Genomic DNA, 17,671 nt, shown 5'->3' on the forward strand with positions numbered 1-17,671 from the left:
GGCTCAAACCCTACTGAATAGAACTAAAGAAGTAGCAGTTAAGTTCACAGACACAGAGCAGCCACTAGCCAACACACAGGTTTATTCTCAACTGAGGATTGAGGTTTATCTTCAAACTTAAATTGATCAGATCGCTAGTAAATACTTGATCTCACTTTCACAACTTACTCTCTGTAAATGGCAAAGTTATCAGTGCTGAAAGATACACAGGCTCATAGAAATTACAACAGACTATTTAGAAAACAACTTTTTTTTTGGGTCAACACATTGCCAAAATTCTTTAAATTATTTTTTTCCCTCCTTCAACTTGATATGACCACAGATACCTTCAAATTTATTTTAGGCTTATAAAAATTATTAACAAACTTTGGCTTCCTTGCAAATATTCTGTCCTTATATTAAAAAAGTGATTAAAAACAGTACTGAGTATGAACCATTTCTGTAAAGTTTAATGAGAAACATTCAACCAAGGTGACTTTTCCTTGAAAAAAATCCTACAAAAACTGAATTTTATAAACAGTTACTTATTTTGATAGAAGTTCCATTTACAAATAGCAGCCATGACTTTATTGCCTACAAAAGTGTAGGCTGTCACATTTTACATGTTTAGAATTCAAATGTTTTAAGATCAGATTTTCTAGTAAGTGCTGAAGACACAAAGTCACACAGACTGGTTAGTTGTCCCATGCTAAGGAAACTGCTGACTTCCATGATTTTACTATTCAGGCAGATACAGATAACCAGTGAATTTAAACTCAGGGATACTACAACATATTTTTTGTTCAAAGAGGAAGCAACATTAGCATTGATGGGGGCAGGGGCAGCAGGATTTAATTTTATTGAGGCTCTTGTGGTTAAAGTGTATCTAGTGCAAGGGACAAGCTATCAGAGGATGTTAGTATTAGGCTTTCAAGTGAATAACCTGAGCAAACGTGCTTTACAGAAGCTGAGATATCCTTACTTTTTATTCAATTGAAGTAGTATTTTCTGAGGCCTAGGCAACAAGGCTCAGAGGAGAGGGAGCAAACAAATATGTAAATTGGGGATGCTGGACATCATGTGTCATGTTGCTCCTAACAAGTGATTAATGGCATTGAGACGTGAGGAGGGGGGAGTGTATCTTAATAATAGATACCCTATGTTGGCCTTGGGGGACTGTCTTCTGCAAGCACTTCTGAGCATGTTAAAATCCATCATTCCTATGAACAGTTGGTTGCTTGCACTAAGTGTGACCAGGACCAGTGGTTTGAGAATTCTAAGTCTCAGATATTTGAACAGAGAAGGGCAACAGTTGAACGAAGAGAAGTTAACATTTTGTTTTTACTTAAGCAGGTTGAATGCTCCCCAAACTCTTGACAGTCCTGGTGCTACTTGGGAGCAAGCTGGGCCGAATTCTGGGGCCACTCAATAAACCAGAAGTCTGGGCATGGGACCAAAAATGAGGTGGGGGATCTTTGCCAGAAAGTATCATTCATAGTATCACTGAGGGAAAAGGGGTACAGTGGTAGGTTTTTGTTGGTGGTGATGGTGTGTGTGGCGGGGGGCAGCTAATAGCAAGGCCAAATCCTAGGCCACAGTTTGTCATGGAGAATACCAATATGCTTGCAAGTTAAATGGAGATAACCCAACAATGTGGTACACAACTCACAATCTACATAAGCTGGACACCACTATCCCAGTCACTCCAATTTCAGGATATAAGAAAACCTTTCTCTCATGTTTCTCCTCCTCCATCCCAAACCTCCCAGAGTGACGTAAATTTTCCTAATTAGAAATGGGAAAAAAGAAAAACCTAAAACATTGGAACAGATTTTGATGCAGCCCTTCTAACCCAGGAACCTGGGCATGAACTCTTGACGTGTACCCTCACAGCTGTCTCTGGAGATTTGGCATTCAATCTGACGCCTGTGTGGCTGTTGGTGCCCTAGATTTTTAAAAAATGTGCTATTTAGTGGGCTCCCTTTTTATCACTGTCAGACCATCAGCATAAGCTCTGAGCATTAAGACTAGGAGATCTTTCAGGTGACCTTCCTCTGCTCCCAAAGGAGCTCTTCAACATAGAATCTCCACAATAAGATGCTAGATCTCAAGGAACATAATGTAGTTTGCCAAGCAGGTATCACGGTGTCTGAGAGATGGAAGATCTCACTTCAGCAGCTAGTAAGACACTTGGGTTATTTGTTCCTATCTTCCTAATGCTGAGTGGAATCAACGAACAGATTCAAGAGGGGGGAAACCCCCCCCAAAACCCCAAATCACAGAACAAGTGAAAAGTTTTAAGAGTTATGTGGTGGTGCCCAAACCCTGACACAGGAATGTAGTCAAAAACCACCGCTCTTTGAGCCCTGGGGCAAGGAGGGTAGCGTGTAGAAAAGCTTGCAAAACCTAGCACCAGTCCTTCCTTATGAGGACTCGACAAAGCGCGCTTCTGAAGTAACTCACATATGCAGACAAAAATACCAGCAAAGCCAAACGTTCTCTGCAGCTGTTCTCCCCAGCTCTGCTGGCAGACTCACAAGTACACAGTTGCTCAGTTGCTGAGTCTCACCCACAGGCATCTCCTACCTTAGAGGCGGGGGTGAGAAAATTGGACCGCAATTTCCCAAATCAGGGAAAGGAAATCACCCCAAGGCCACGCCCTCTCCTCCCACTCTGTAATGATCAAATCCCTACTTAAGCCAGCTTCAAAGGGGTAAAATTAGTGTCTGGAAGTCAAAGGTCAAACCCACCAATCTTAACAGAAATCATCTAACCTGCTTACCTGAATAAGACCCCAAATCATCAATCCCTGCCCTCCCTTCCCAGGAAGGGGAATAGATTTAAATCCATTTCTTCTTTTTTCACCACAGAATGTGGAAGAGAGTCAAAGCAGGTAGTGTGGGAGGGAGGAGCATCCTGGTTCATCATTTAAAAAATAAAGATCTTTTTAAATGTCATCCGAGGCTGTATACAAAAAACTTTCAATTCTCCTCAGGGTCTGCATCCAAGGACTCATCATCCAAAATCAGCTTGTCTGCTAGCCCCTCAAACTGCTTGCCCAGACTGCCTGCAGAGTCCACGAACATGTTCGGGATGTCTTTGCCAAAGTAAATCTTGCTGTTGGAAGCAATGGCTCTGTACTTCATCAGCTGCAGATATTCAGGGGTCAGCTTCAGCTGTAAGAAACAAAGGAGAGAAGACTAGGTGGAGCCAGATTCAAGAAAACTCTGGGTGGTACCCTTCGCTTTTCACAAGGAGAGGAGCTCTGTCAAAGAAAGGTGCCCTCTCTACTCTTTCTGGCCTCTCTGTTCTATTAGTGACAGGGTACTAATGGGTTTGCGAGGTTATAGCTGCCAGTTTTCAGAGTTTCTGTGTTTCACACAATTAAACTTCTGTCGAGGCCTGGCTAAGGGAAGGGGCAATACCTGTTCTGCTCAGCACACGGCCATCACTTCTGGCCAGGAGGGGCTTCGGTGGTGGTGGTGGCCGTGGGACATCGGGAGCTCTCAAACAACATTAGCCCCACACCTAACATACCTCCTCTTTACCAGGCAGTACTGGGCTTTACCTTGTTGGCTTCGGCGAGCTTCATGGCAGTGTAGCACTCCGCATCAGCCTTTGCCTTCTCCCGGGCCAGAAAGGCAGCATCTGAGGGCAAGAATGCAGTGAGTGCAGCACAGAGGTCTCGGGACCACTGGGCCCTGGGGAGTCCCCCCAATTGCTTGTGCGACCTTGGGGAGGTGCTCTTTTTCCTCTGTGCTTTGGTTCTCTCTTCTGTGAAATGGGGAAAGAGGCATCTGCCCTCTTTCACAAGTCGTTATGAAAATCAACCACGACAAAGGGGTGCTTGGATGGCATCTCCCTGTGGTGGGGGCTGACTACAAGCACGTCTGTTGCCGTGCCCAGCAGCATCTTTGGTGGCAGTCTTGAGAAAACACTGCCGCCAAGAGACACTTCCTGTTTCCACATGCTTACTCCTCTTCCCCTCCCCGTCTGGGAGGACAGGGGTGCAGCCTGGTCCTCACATGCATTTTCAGAGCTCTCCACATCATCCCTCTAGTGCTGCAGGGCAGAAGCGCAAGGAGCCCACAGGTGGCTCCACCTACAACTGAATGCCACCAACAGAAAACAGCTCGGTCCCTCTCCAACTTCATTGCCCTTTTGTCCCCCATCAGTCATTTCAAAAAGTTTCTAGGTAACAGTGCTTAAGCTGGCACGATGCTGAATAAGAGATATACACACCATGGTCCAGACTGACACCCGTCTGGATGAAGAGCTATTTCAACTTCGACTATGCATGCAATACACTTCCTTAATCTGCGGAGACTAGCTTTTCTGTCAGGCTGAAGCAAAATGTTTGCTACTTGCTCACTTGCCTTGGGAATGAGGCCAGCCTCCTGTGAGTAGTATTTGTAGCAAAGAGCCTGGGAAGAGCCGCCAGCCGTGGGTGGGTTCTGGCTGCACACTCTCAGCATGACCCTGGGCGGAAAGAGTGTGCAGCCTGGCTGGGGTGTTGACTGCATGCAGCCCATTCAAGTGGCCTTAGCACCTGCTTGCAGGTTTTTATAAGAAATACAACATGTTGTTCTGCTAAGAGCTCCCAACTGAAGAGCCACTGACCTGTAAACTAACTCCTGACTGGCCCCTCACTGGGCCCCCACAGACCTTGAGAGTCCCCGTAGTGAGTACAAGTGGACAGAGCAGTGCTCTGGGCTCTGAGGTCCCAGTTTGAGTCCTAGAATTTGCCTGATTTAAGGCACCACATGAAGGAGAAGGTGAGTGGCAGGAATGAGCTGAGGGCTTAGGGGCAGGGAAGTGAAAGTGAATAATACACAGAAAAGCCAGCAAAGATGACACTTGTCTCCAGCTCCAGTGTTGCTGGTGTTAAAAAGATGTTTCTTTCACACCTGCCTGGGTAACCACTGCAGGGGATGCTGAGTGCAGATTCAGGCCACAGCTGTGGTGTTTACAGACTTGCAAAGGGGCTAGGGAAGGCACAGGGGCCTCACCTCTTCCTTTGCTTCCAACGCCCTGAGACCCTTGCCAGACAGCAAGGGACTGAGACGATTTCTTTTCCTTGGGCCTAACACGAGCAAGTTTGGCCACACTCAGTGGACATCTGCTGGGCGAGTGAATGTCCTCTGAAGTGGAAAACTGATTGCCAGCCTAGCCCTTATTCCCCCCAAACTCAACTCAAAGCACAGAGAAAAAGTGATTTTCTAAAGAAATCATCACATCTTAGAACAAAGATGAAAGAGTGAAGGAAAAGGCTCTCCCACCACCTTGCCACAAAGGTAGGGTGTAAGGAAAACTCCGGCATTCACTTCACCCGTGCTCACCTTCAATTTCAGAAATCTTCTTCTCGGTCTCCTTCTCCATCACCTTCTGCCCATAGGTGATTTCTGCGACCTGGGCCACTTTTTCTGCCTCTACAGTAATGAAGTTGAGAGAAGGCTCAGAGCACTGGTATTTCAAAAGCTGGACTGAGTTCCACCTTTCCTGAGTCCCTGATGCAGGGCGGTGGGGAAGCTCAGAGGGAGAACGTCAGAGGGGAACTGCGGCGGGCACACGTGGGCTGTGCCAGTGTGCACGGTACCATGACACCAGCACAAGACAGTGAACGGGGAGACCTGGGCCCTCTGGCAAAAGTGAGGAGCAAGCCCTAACCTCCCTCCTAAGTCACAAGAGTATTTCTCCCCAAGGGATAGTCTAAAGATAAGAGTTTCTTCCTGCCATGTCACCTTGGGAAGCAGTAGTAGTTAATAATCTAGTGTAGTGGTTATGAACCAAGTTCTGGACAGAGTCCCTGGGTTTGATCCCTGTTTCTACCACTTACTTGCCATGTGACATTGTGCACCTTATTTAACCCTCTGGTCTTCGGTTCAATAAAATGAGGTTAACGATAGTAACTACCTTACCTCATGGCTGGGAGAAGTGAGGTACTTCATATTTACATGTGTTTAGAAAAAAGTACATGACTCATGGTAAGTGCTCAATAGGTGCTGGCCATTATTACTATCCATTAAGAATTAACACGAAAATTTCCGTTCATTTCAGAGATAATGGGGAGACTCAAAACTCACTGCCCCTGGCCAGGATCTGATGACTTCAGCTTTGTTTCTGGGTGTATGAATGCCCCTCTTGTACCTGGCAAGGGTTTGGAGGACCTGGCAGTTTCCTGCCACCACACCCCCGCCCCCAACCTTTGCCCTGAAAGGAGGTCACAGAACCACATTCAGACCGATGAGGGCCTTCTTCCGCTCCGTCTCAGCCTCCTTCTCCACCACCTTCTGTTTCTGGGCTGCAATGAGAAGTTTCGTCTTCTCACTTTCCCTGAAGGGAAAAAAAGTATGCAGCTGTGAGGCTGCCATGGAAGAAGCTTCCCAGGACCTTCACTGTCCCCCGGAGAAGCCAAACTTTGCTGCAGAGAGGCAAACTGTGAGTTCTTACTCTCTCCTGGAAGGCTGTTGAATGTCCCAAGTAAAAGCAGATCTGTTGCAGACAGTAACATGGCTCTTTCTGCTCCAAAGTAACTCATTTGTGGGAAATAAAGCATAATTTACCTTGGTAAAATGCACCTGCCTGCTCACTTAACCACCCTTCCCTCCCATCTTCTTTGGCATGAGCCATAAAGCACAAACAATGCCCCCTGGCCCTTTTAAAAGCATCACTGCTTGAAAGGGCTTCTCCTGTGGCTCTCAATCACCGCTATGGAGTCCAGGTGATTGTCCCAACACACTCGCTCCATCTGACAGAGCAATGGGCTGTAACGAAGACTCAAGAAGGGGAATAAACACCTGGTACAGCTTTGGTTCACATTGGGATGGGATGGGGTGTGGGGGAGAGTGGGGGGCATAGCTTGGGTGGAGGCAATACTCACATCAACTCATAGTTTCTGCGGATCGCCTCAGGAATATTGGGTTTTGTCACCCGCACAGCCTGGAGAAGGATAAAAATAGCACTGGATGGGAAGGTGAGGGTGGTAAGGGACATAAGCAGTTCCCACTTGCCCTTGGTTTTCCTGCAAAGAAAGGACATCCCTTGCGGGGGGTGGATGGGTACAGAATCCATCTTCCGCAGGAGGTTCTCCATTGTGGCAATGCTTACTTGGATGACAAGCCCGGGGGCCATGGAGGTCAGGTCCTGCTGTAGAGCCAGCTTGAGGTTTTCATCAATCTGATCTGGAATCAAGACAGACAGAAAAGGTTGTTGTTACACTTTTTAGGCAGGATGGAGGAAAGTATGGGGGTAGAGTACAAACTAAAATACATGCTCAAGAATGCACCTGACAGGCAAAAGGTCTTTCCGAGGCTGCGTGCTTATTAGAACCCAGATATCTAAAGATTCCCTGCACATCTTTCAAAACAACACACCTCTACATTAGCTGGATGTGAGAGTAACCTTTTCTTGTGGCCTCTAGACGAAATCACTGAGGTTGCTGAAAATATCAACCTTGCCCAAAGGAAACCGAGCTTTAAAAAGAGAAAGAACAAACAATTCTTGCACATTTCTTGAGTCAGGCCTTTCCCTAGACAACAGCAGCTAAAGAGAAGGCAGGCACCCCATTTCGAGAGGAAGGTGGAGTGGCTATGGTAGGTACTTTGAAGAGACCCAAACACAAGAAATGCAGTCATTTTAGAAGTTTCTAAAAGAAAAACAGATGCTGACGTCAACAAAAGCCCCAAGGAAGACTATTTCCATTAAGAACTCCCTCAAATAACACAGGAGGAAAATGAAAATTTATGGTTCTGGAAACGAGCCTGAGTCTTCTGATGTGTCGTTTGCTTTGGCCCTGATTGCTCTGTCTGGAATGCACGTGGGAGTCGTTTCATAGGCAAGTGTAGGAAGAGTTCTGACTGGTGCCCACCCCCCTCACCCCTGCCCGCTGTGATCCTGCAGCACCAGAGCTTCCCTCTCAGCTGGAACGTTCTCTTTCTGACCCCCTGCCTGCCAGGTCCTCGGTAAGATCCTTGGCGACACTGAGAAGACTCCACAAAACCAGGCTGGGACATTCGACTGAATCACCTCCTTCACTGTCAGCTGCCACCTGCTTTAAGTGGCTTTTTGGTCATTTGTGCCCAAACAGGAACCTCTGAGGAACCGCAAGTGGAACTCTTGCCTTTAATAGATGCCCAGACCAGACTGAGGCCCACGGAAGTTCAGCGATGTGCTCAAGCTAGTTCGTAGCCAAATAATACACTGTTTAATTACTATGCTTTAATTTTTAGGGCTTAAAACAACACTATCCTCGACTGTTATCTCAGTAAGCAAGGGATTTTAACGTTCTCATGCACTGGATATCCTCTCACAAGCCTCTTAGCACAAGGGAGAAATGGCCCCACAAGATAGCACCTCAGACCTGATACATGTTTAACAATTTGACAGCTGTAAATAAACATTACATTTCAGATTTTCTATTTTAAAGGGAATACCAACCAAACTTTGAGACATTCTGTACCTTCCCTAAGTTAATAAAAAATAGTCATTTATTAGACCAAATTACATCTGAGTTAAAGCAGCCGGATGCCTGTGGTCCTGGGCTCATAACTTTCTAGGAAAATCTGGAAGAAATATTTTGCTAGGTGCTTTATTACCAAAGTAATATTGGTAATAAATTGTTTGTTTATACATTACAGTTACATAGATAAATCCAGATTAGGTTATATTACACAAAAAGGTTGATGCAGGTCAACTTCTGAACAAGAACTATGTAATGCTTTTTATAAAATGGGCAAGCGGATGCATCCATGTAAGCACTAATGAGAATCACACAGTAATGTGGGAAGTCAGGGCTGTGAGTCCTGAGAGGGGAGAACTAGTGGAAAACCTCCCATATTCCAGGAATCGGATTAGAGACGTGAATTCCTCCTTTATAGACACAGATTCTAAGCAAGACAGTGTTTGCTTGCAAAACTTAGAGAAAAAAAAATTCAAAGCAAATACATTTTTTCCAGCATCTTTGTACAAGAAGCTTCACTAAGCTACTGAATTTCTCAGGCAGTAAGAAGTTTCTTTTTTTTTGTTAGCTTTTTTAAAGCTTTTTTTTTTTTTTTTTTTAAAGATTTTATTTATTTGTTCATCAGAGATACAGAGAGAGAGGCAGAGACACAGCAGAGGGAGAAGCAGGCTCCCTACAGGGAGCCTGATGTGGGAGTTGATCCTTCCTGGGATCACTCCCTGAGTCAAAGGCAGATGCTCAACCACTGAGCCACCCAGGTGCCCCTTAAAAATTTTTTTTAAGTTATCTTCATATCCAACATGGGGCTCAAATTCATGATTCTGAGATCAAGAGCTGCATGCTTCACCAACTGAGCTGGCCAGGTACCCCTGACAGGAAGAAGTTTTCTAATGCAAAACAATCTCATAGTTTCATTTTTTCTTCATGGAAATTAGAGTCCTTTGTCTTTTGTTGTTTCAAATGCTTTAAAATATTCATTTAAAAGTTCTAAAACAATGGCTAGAGAAAACTAATGCTATTTTATAAAATGCTATCAGTTTGAGGTTAAAAAAAAAAATAGCAAATTGGGGCACCTGGGTGGCTCAGCAGTTGAGTCTCTGCCTTGGGCTCAGGATGTGATCCTGGGATCCAGGATTGGGTCCCCGCATTGGGCTCCCTGCGTGGAGCCTGCTTCTCCCTCTGCTTGTGTCTCTGCCTCTCTCTGTGTGTCTCTCATGAATAAATAATATATATATATATATATATATATATATATATATATATATTTTTTTTTTTTTTTTTTAAGATTTTGCCTTTTTACACAGGCAGAGGGAGAAGCAGGCTCCATGCAGGGAACCCAACGTGGGACTTGATCACAGGTCTCCAGGATCACAACCTGGGCCAAAGGTGGCACTAAACCACTGAGCCACCAGGGCTGCCCCTGAATAAATAAATTTTAAAAAAATAGCAAATTAATGAAATTTTTCTTAAAAACACGTTGAATCCAACCCTGTACAGTGAATTTAGACTCACTTTCTATTGCAGAAAAATTAAAAGTGATTCTGACGATTTCTCAAATTGGAAACACAGTGCAACAGGCTAATGGAGATCGCTGGCAGCACTGGGGTTCCTCCTCCTGTCTACTCTGTGAAATGTTCTATCAGGGTCCTTTTGAATGAAGATCCTGGGAAAAGTCACTGTCCTGTCCTAATATCAAGAATAGTTGTAGTACCGTTTACTTTTAGCACTGGCCACTAGAAAACTTCTGGCAGCAAGCGCCAAAATACATAAACACTAAAAACCACCGAAGATCTGTAACAATACTGAACTGTTTCTTTGCTTGCTGCTAAAGTCAGGCTATGTTGACTCTGACTGGCAAAAAGGTCAAAAAGTGTCTACTTAAAACATATGGATTCTCTTAAGTGTTTTCCTATTCATCTCTACCTGTATAGGCTTAAAGAAACTAGGAACTTTAAGAAGTTATGGTCCCTGTCCCACTTCTAGAATTAAATGTGAAGCCTACCATCCTCCTCACCTTTCCTGAGTGCCCTTCATTCAGTGTGGCGTACGGAGAAGCACTCTGAAGCAAGAGCCAGGGGAGGCAGGTTCTAGCCTCATTCCTGCTACCAACTAGCTTTGCAATGTTCTCTGTGGGCTTCAGTCCCCTTATCTGAAGATGAGGCTGTTGGGCTGGATAATCTCTAAGGTTCTTCTAGAACAGACCCTGTCTTCATTACAGAAGGCTGTTTCAGGGACAGTAGGAACACCCTGCCTTCCAGTCCTCTGATTTGGGCCAGGAGTTCCCTAGTCCACCGTGATCCCCATGCCCAAAGCTCACCTGCTTTCACAACCTTGTGCCACTGTCATCAACATTTTCTAGGAATTCTGCATGTAACCTGTTCCCGAGCACCAGGTTCTCTGACATTTCCTGTACCCCTGAACCCATCCTCCCCTAGCATGGCTCAGAAGCAGGCTGTGGGGGAAAGAGCTGCTGAGGCCTGCTGCGGCCACCAGAGGCCTTCTTACCAAAGAGCTCAATGTAGACCTCCTGAAGCGTGTGCACACTGCAGAACTGGTTCAGTTCATGGTGGATCTTGTTGAAGATGAGGGCCTTGTCGTAGTCAGCAGTATAGTTCTTCACTATGTCATACACTGTGAGGGAAGGAGGGATTGCGGAGTAAGAAAAGGCAGGACTCTCTTGCTCAGACCCAGCAGCTCTCTCTGCCCGGGGTGGGGGACATGCTAGGCAAAGTAAGCTGAAGGTGAAGGTCAACTGGAAAAACGTACCTGCATTGGGGACCAAGAAGTTCACCACTTCAATTCGGTCAAAGTAGATCATTACACCACCACTGTTGGGGGAAGAATGAACAAAGAGGTCACCAGTAGGCTCTGGAATATAGTGCAGTCTCTGGGTGATGGCATAAGGTGTGTGACTTGGCAGCAAAGGAGCAGCAGAGTTCATGGGAGGCCAGAAGCCAGGATGGATCTCCAAGTAGGAATCTTCTGAGCTTAGAGAAAGAACACAATCTCCCAGAAAACCACACCTCCTGGAGTGCCTGGGTGGCTCAGTCAGTTAACTGTCTGCCTTGGGCTCCAGCCAGAGTCCTGAGCCCTGAGCCCTGCATCAGGCTTCCTGCTCAGCGGGGAGTCTGCTTCTTCCTCTTAGTCTGCCCCTTCCTCCTGCTCATACTCACTCTTGTGCATTCTGTCTCAAATAAGTAAAAAATTAAAATCTTAAAAAGAAAAAAAAAACCACACTTCCTTAAAATATCTCCATGAGGAGAAAAGTGAAACTTCTGGGGTGCCACTAAGAAAAGAATAGTTCGTATCTTTGGAATCTGCAATGCCTTTTGATTAAAGCAATCAATTGAAGGGAAAAGTCAAGGAATTCTCAGAGCTTAGAAGGCCACAGTGGAATTTTATGGTCACCATTTCTCACTTTGTCTTCACCATGACTTTGTTTCAGCACTTCCCCTTCCCTGCAAATATTCATTATAAATAATTTTAAGCAGACAGAAATATTGAAAAAATAGTAACTACTGTCCATACACAAACACCTATATTGAGCAATTAACAATTTTACCTTACAGATCTGCATTTTCATGCTGAATATTTCAAAGTTCCAGTCATGATACTCTTCCCCCTTAAAATATCAGTAAGCAACACTCACCAAGGAATAATGACATTCTCCTATGTAGTCTAACTCTGTTCCCAAACCTAAGAAAATTAGCAATAATTCCTTAACAGCAGTCTAATACCCAGTCCTTATTCCAGTCTCCCCAATTTTCCTGTTATGGGCTGAATTGTGTGCCCTTCAAAAATCAACTTGCTGAAATTCTAAATAAAACCCCCATGTGACTGTATTGAGATAGGGCCTTAAGGTAGTAATTAAGGCTCCATGAAGCCATAGGTGGGGCCCTAACCTGATCGGCCTGGTAAAGGCAAAGAGGCAGACACCAGAGATTTTCTCTCTGTGTGCATGGAGGAAAGGGCACATGAGGACACGGCATAGTGGCCATCTGCAAGCGAGGAAAAGAGGCTTCACTAGAAACCAACTTTGCTGGCACCTTGGACTCTGAGTTTCCACTCAGTCTGTGGCACTCTCTTATGGCCACCCGAGCTGACAGTCCCCCTGTGTCTTTCATAGATGGTGTTCTTGAACCAGGTTCTAATTAAGGCTCATCATTGCTTTGTTAATGTCTTTCATGTCTCCTTTACAACCCAAAGCTCCTCCTTGTGATGCAATCAGGCCATTTGTCCTGTGTGATGCCCTAATCCTGGATTTGCCCTCCTTGAATGTTTCCCTGTGGTGGTGTTTGTTACTCTATTCCTTTTTTCTTTTCTTAAAGATTTTATTTATTTATTCATAAGAGACACACAGAGAGAAGCAGAGACATAGGCAGAGGGAGAAGCAGGCTCCCTGTGAGGAGTCTGATGCAGGACTTGATCCCAGGACCCCAGGATCATGCCCTGAGCTAAGGGTAGATGCTCAACCACTGAGCCACCCAGGTATCCCTCTTACTTTATTCCAATTTAGATCTTTACCTTCCAATCAGACTACCAGACTGGTGTTCTGCTTGGATTTCCAGACCCCCCAAGGTCACCCTCCACCTTTACGACATTCTCCATAGCTGGTTATGCTAAACGTACCTTCTTCTATCAAGTCATTTATCTGCTAAAAGCTTCTGGTGGATCTTCACTTGTCACAGAAAAAGCCCAAACTTAGCACAGCATTCAAGGCCCTCCCAAACCTGTCTACCTTCTGTGATTTTCCCTACTGCACTGCACTGCCTAGTCACACTGGCACCTAGCGAGCCAGAAGGCAGGGAACTTGGTGGAACCACCCAGAAGGAATGCTTCTCTTCATGGTCTATAACTGTAGCCAGATGGCCCTCCCGCTGATGCAAGCTTGACTGCTTCACTCCAGGCACCTTACCTAGTTCCGCATGGCACATTCTTCACCTCATCTGTCTGCAGTGTGGTCTAGAAATAGAAGAGACATAAAAGGATGTAAGATGGGCAGTGCTGAGCAAAGTAGCTTAGTTTTGGAATCCCAAATGGCCTGGTCCTTGAGGTTAACTGGGTTGAGCTTTGCCCTTGTTAAACATGAACACTCAGCCTAATCTTTATTTACACAGAGTGTGAGGCCCAGACGAACAAAGGTACGCAAGCCCAGCCTCACTGTAAGTGAATCATCACACGAAAAAGCTGAGTAAAAATGGTTTAATGAAAACAACCCTGGATTAGGAGTCTTAAGACCCATCTTTACCTCTGCTGTCTTCCTTTACTAGTCTCAAAACAAGAGGATTCTGTATTTAACCTGGCTCAACCCCTTCTCAGAATTACTGTTAGACTCCTGAGATCCTGGGCATAAATGCACTCTGAAAACCATCAAGCACAGGAAATGGCAGAAGAAATGAACAGAGAATGCTGATGAGGTGCTCCAGGATATTTTCCTGGGTCAGTTTATTTTTTTTTTTTTTTATTTTTTTTTTTCCTGGGTCAGTTTAAAAGTCATTTTCTAAATCTCCTTAACCCTTGTAGCTGGACATACTTCAAAGATGGCTAGTTTAACTTAGCCAGGCTTTAGATCTATCATAACTAATCCTACTTTTCCTTCAAATGTCATTTCCCTTCACCAAGTCCAACTTTCCTTTCCCCTAACCCTCCAAATTATGTTTACATCTATGAAGTTCAAACAAGAACCAGCAAAATTACTGTGTTTCATTTCCATTTATCTTGGTAGCCTGTGATTTAAACACACAGACACACACATCCTACTTCTCCTTCTATACATTCAGAACTGATTCTTCTCTGGCTCTACCTTGAAGTGAAAAAATAATTCCCAGCTGGGAGTGATGGGCCAATGCAATGACCCCATTCAGCTATTTCAACAGTCAAATAAAGCTCTAGAGTATGTGGTTCATGGAGCCTCATTCTTTATATATATATATATACACACACACACACACACATATATGTATATATACATAAATATATATATATATATATATATATATATATCATATATATCTACAGGACATAGATCCTATCAAGGAATCCTGTATATATGATTCCTTGAAAAGGCATTATACTCATGTAATGGGAAATAATTCCAAATCATGTGTTGGTAAACACCCCAAACCTGCAGTGGCTCAAACACACCCTACACACTGAGTTTACCTGCACAGACTTATATGAGGTGATGAAAGGAAGCATGAGATGGAAACCTGGGCCGCTGGTAGAAGTCAGGAGGGCTCCACCTCTGCAGAGGAGGAAGAGAGAAACAGTTTAGCAAGAGGTATTGATCACAGCAATACTATTTGCACTGACTTTCTCTATAGTCCCATACATGTTTCATACAGTGACACGTGCCTGAGCCATGTCCACAGACCCCTTCCTCTCAGCTCAACCCTCATATTATAGGAAGCCTGATAGTAAAACATAAAACCATTATTCATGCTTTTGCAGCAGGAAAATAGGCACATGGGCTAGGCGGAATGAAGACAGCAGGATCCCCGGCAATCCTTAACAGATGAGAAGTTTCACTTGGTCATATCCATTGCGGCAATCCATGGGGGCGGTTAAGTCCAGTAATACAATTATCCAATCAACTGCAGTAATGTTGGAGTCCAGGGGCACGAACAAGCAAAAGAATAATTTTCAGAATGCTTTAAAAAACATATATGTACTTTTTTTTGGGCAGAATTACCTTTATAACCAAGTTATGTGTAAAGGGTAACAAATTAAAGCCTTTTTGGGGGACATATGAGCAGAATGTGGGGAGAAATAAAGCAGAGAGTGGAGCCCAGTGAGGCTTCCAGAACTTGCTACTGGCAGTCCAGGAATAGGCATCTTGGGCATATATAAGGAGGAATTCATAAAGACTTAAAGCAAAAGACTTGGTCATGGAGGTTACTGGAAGGAAAGCAACCCAAGATTTAGAAGTGCTTCTTTGCTTTGTATTATGAAGAAAATACACTTTTTTTTTTTCAAAAAAGAGAGTAACAAAATAGTAACACAACTGGGTTCCTTTCTTGTAAGAACTACTATCCTAGGGCTTGCCTTGACAGATATATGTCAATCTGCAGGATTCTTCTTTTTTCTTGAAATGTTAATTTTAATGAGTGGGTACAAACTAGCGGAGCAGGCCAGCTCCTCAAGTGGCCATCATGAACTGGTGCTCACTGGAGGTAACTTTGTGGCACCAGGATGCCTGCAAGGGATATAGGAGAAAACAATGTTTCAGGGATGATCTGCAAGCACTGGTTTCCTTCAGATTTTGTCTCTAAATCTCTATACACATTTATGGTTCGCCATCCATGGCATCAATGTAAGATTAAGTTTTATAAATGTATATGAGTGTGGGTGTACACCTGTTTCCATGGTCACTGACACAACAGCTCAATCTAAAAGACTCCTCTACTCAATATTCACAGATGTCCAATAGAATCGGCCAGTGACTAGGAAAGTCATTTAACAGGAAGTTGCAAGCTTCTTCCTGTCTCTTCCTTACCTGTAATACACCCCAATATGTCCCTCTTCTATCTTGTGCACAGCTGAGAAGAGAGATGCACAAAAGAAACTGGTAGCCACAGCCACAACTGCTCCCAACTGAGCCATCAGCGAACCTGTATCCTGGGGAAAAAGACGCAGGAAAATGTGTGTGGCCCGACATGCACGAGAAAAGCCGTGACAGGAAGAGCCCCTCACTAAGCTGAGCTTCCTGCAAGTGGCTCAGACCCAGCCTGTTGAAGCCTGGACACAAGGCTACGCCAACAACCCGCCTCATGCTTGCTCTCAGGCAACGTTCCCACTCCTTCCTTCACTGTGGGATTATATTCCCTACCTCCTTGAGGAGGCAGTGGCCCCAGAGACAGCCGGGCCCGAGAGAGAAGCAGAGCCAACTGGGCAGCGTTCAGAACACAGCCTTCTCTTCCTGGGAACACGAATGTGCTGTCACTGGAGACACTCCTACTAGTAAAAGGGAAGAGAGGCAGCTGCAGTAGGTTGCCCAAATTACAGAGGATGTCAAGTGACAGGCAGTTGTGGCTGTGTAATGCTGGTCAGAGCCTGCCGTCCTAATTGCCTGCCACTCCAAAGGAAACCATTATTTACTCCTTTCAGATGCTGGGGCGACAGAGGCAGCATGTGAGCAGAGTTGCACGGTGGGGTTCTCTGGCCTTCCGTCCACCTTCCCAGTTATTCCTTCGGCCCTAAGCGGCAGGGGAGGGCTCTGAATACACCCTCCCGTACACTTGACTGGCACTTTGCACCCGACGGGTCCCCAAGCGCAGGGTTAGAGCAGAAGAGGGCTCCCCAGGGTGGGAAGACCGGGGTCCCGGGTCCCAGGGAGTGCCAGCGCCAGGAGGACAGACAGCTGGCGTCCAGGCTCATTTCCCGGGCCCTGAAGGATCTGGAAAAACGATGGCAACGGAAGAAGCTCCCAGTCAGGCGGCCCGGGGGCCCCCGCGCGGGGCGTGGACCCCGCCTCCCGGGGCTAACAGGACTCGGGCTCGGACGTCTGCAAGGCGCTGCTTTTACCGTGACCGACTCCAGCTACCGATCTGCAGCTGCGTCCTGTCTGCAAGTGCCCCCCTCCCCTCCCCTCCCCTCCCCGCCCCTTCCCTGCCCTCCCCCGACAGGGGGTCGCGCGTCCCAAGCGCTCGGGGCTCGCGGGGAAGGGACGGAACAGACAGGGATGGCTTTCTTGGTCCTGAGGGAGGGGGGTGGCTGGGCCCGGGGCCCGGGAGGACCGCTGAGAAGCTCCGGCCGGGAGCCGCAACTAGGCCCAGCGCGCACGCTAAGGGGCGGGGGCCGCGTACCAGGCTGTCCCTCCAGGCGCTCCGTACTCGTCCGAACCCCAGGGCAACCGTAGAAACCGCCACGCCCTCCACACGCTACTTCCTTCCGGGCCCGTCGCTCTGATGACGCCATTAGTTCACGCGAGAAGAGCCCCCACCCTTAGCGCGCCAGCCCCGCCCCCGCGCTCCGACCTGTCGGAGGCCGCGCATGGGCACCAGGCGGCGCCCGCGGCTGGGTCCGGCGGGTCAGGACCTGGGTTTAGGCTTCGCGGGTGGGGACGGTGCGCAGCGCCTGGAGGGTGACGCGGCGGAGAACGCTAGTGGCCGCGGTGCTGAGTGACTGAGGGTGTCGCTTTCCGAAGTTCCAGCTTCGGAATTTGCTCCGGATCTCCCCGCCCCCCGCGCCCCGCGTGTGTTGTTTTTCGGAGCGGGTACAGCGAGCTGCAGCCCT

At 46.3% G+C, this 17,671-nt stretch overlaps 1 protein-coding gene across 10 annotated transcripts; it reads right to left on the reverse strand.

The window, feature by feature from the left end:
- Positions 1-62: 62 nt before the first annotated feature.
- On the reverse strand, positions 63-17,394 carry ERLIN2 (ER lipid raft associated 2). 10 transcript variants are annotated; one of them, XM_049094730.1, is made up of 13 exons: positions 17,242-17,295; positions 16,266-16,390; positions 15,933-16,054; positions 14,600-14,681; positions 13,353-13,399; positions 11,204-11,265; positions 10,943-11,068; positions 7,087-7,160; positions 6,860-6,918; positions 6,221-6,312; positions 5,319-5,408; positions 3,548-3,627; positions 63-3,155 (listed from the first exon to the last, which is right to left on the reverse strand). In XM_049094730.1, exons 3-13 carry the CDS (start codon positions 16,037-16,039, stop codon positions 2,961-2,963), a joined length of 1,014 nt encoding a protein of 337 aa, XP_048950687.1. In that variant the 5' UTR covers positions 16,040-16,054; positions 16,266-16,390; positions 17,242-17,295; the 3' UTR covers positions 63-2,960. The 10 variants fall into 10 exon arrangements, with proteins under 10 accessions (XP_048950687.1, XP_025283655.1, XP_025283798.1 ...); XM_025427870.3 differs by lacking the exon at positions 17,242-17,295 and adding an exon at positions 17,114-17,237; XM_025428013.3 differs by lacking the exon at positions 17,242-17,295 and adding an exon at positions 16,961-16,979.
- Between the last annotated feature and the right edge of the window lie 277 nt (positions 17,395-17,671).

Source organism: Canis lupus, chromosome 16 (genome assembly GCF_003254725.2).
Source record: "Canis lupus dingo isolate Sandy chromosome 16, ASM325472v2, whole genome shotgun sequence".
Classification (NCBI taxonomy): domain Eukaryota; kingdom Metazoa; phylum Chordata; class Mammalia; order Carnivora; family Canidae; genus Canis; species Canis lupus.

Coding starts and splice junctions, on each gene's coding strand:
- ERLIN2 (XM_025427555.3), bottom strand. CDS start 16,567: ATGCTGCCTCTGTCGCCCCAGCATCTGAAAGGA. Junction 5,409..6,220: donor GCGGAAGAAGGCCCTCATCG/GTCTGAATGTGG, acceptor TCATTACTGTAG/AGGCAGAAAAAGTGGCCCAG. Junction 3,156..3,547: donor AGCTCGCCGAAGCCAACAAG/GTAAAGCCCAGT, acceptor TGTTTCTTACAG/CTGAAGCTGACCCCTGAATA.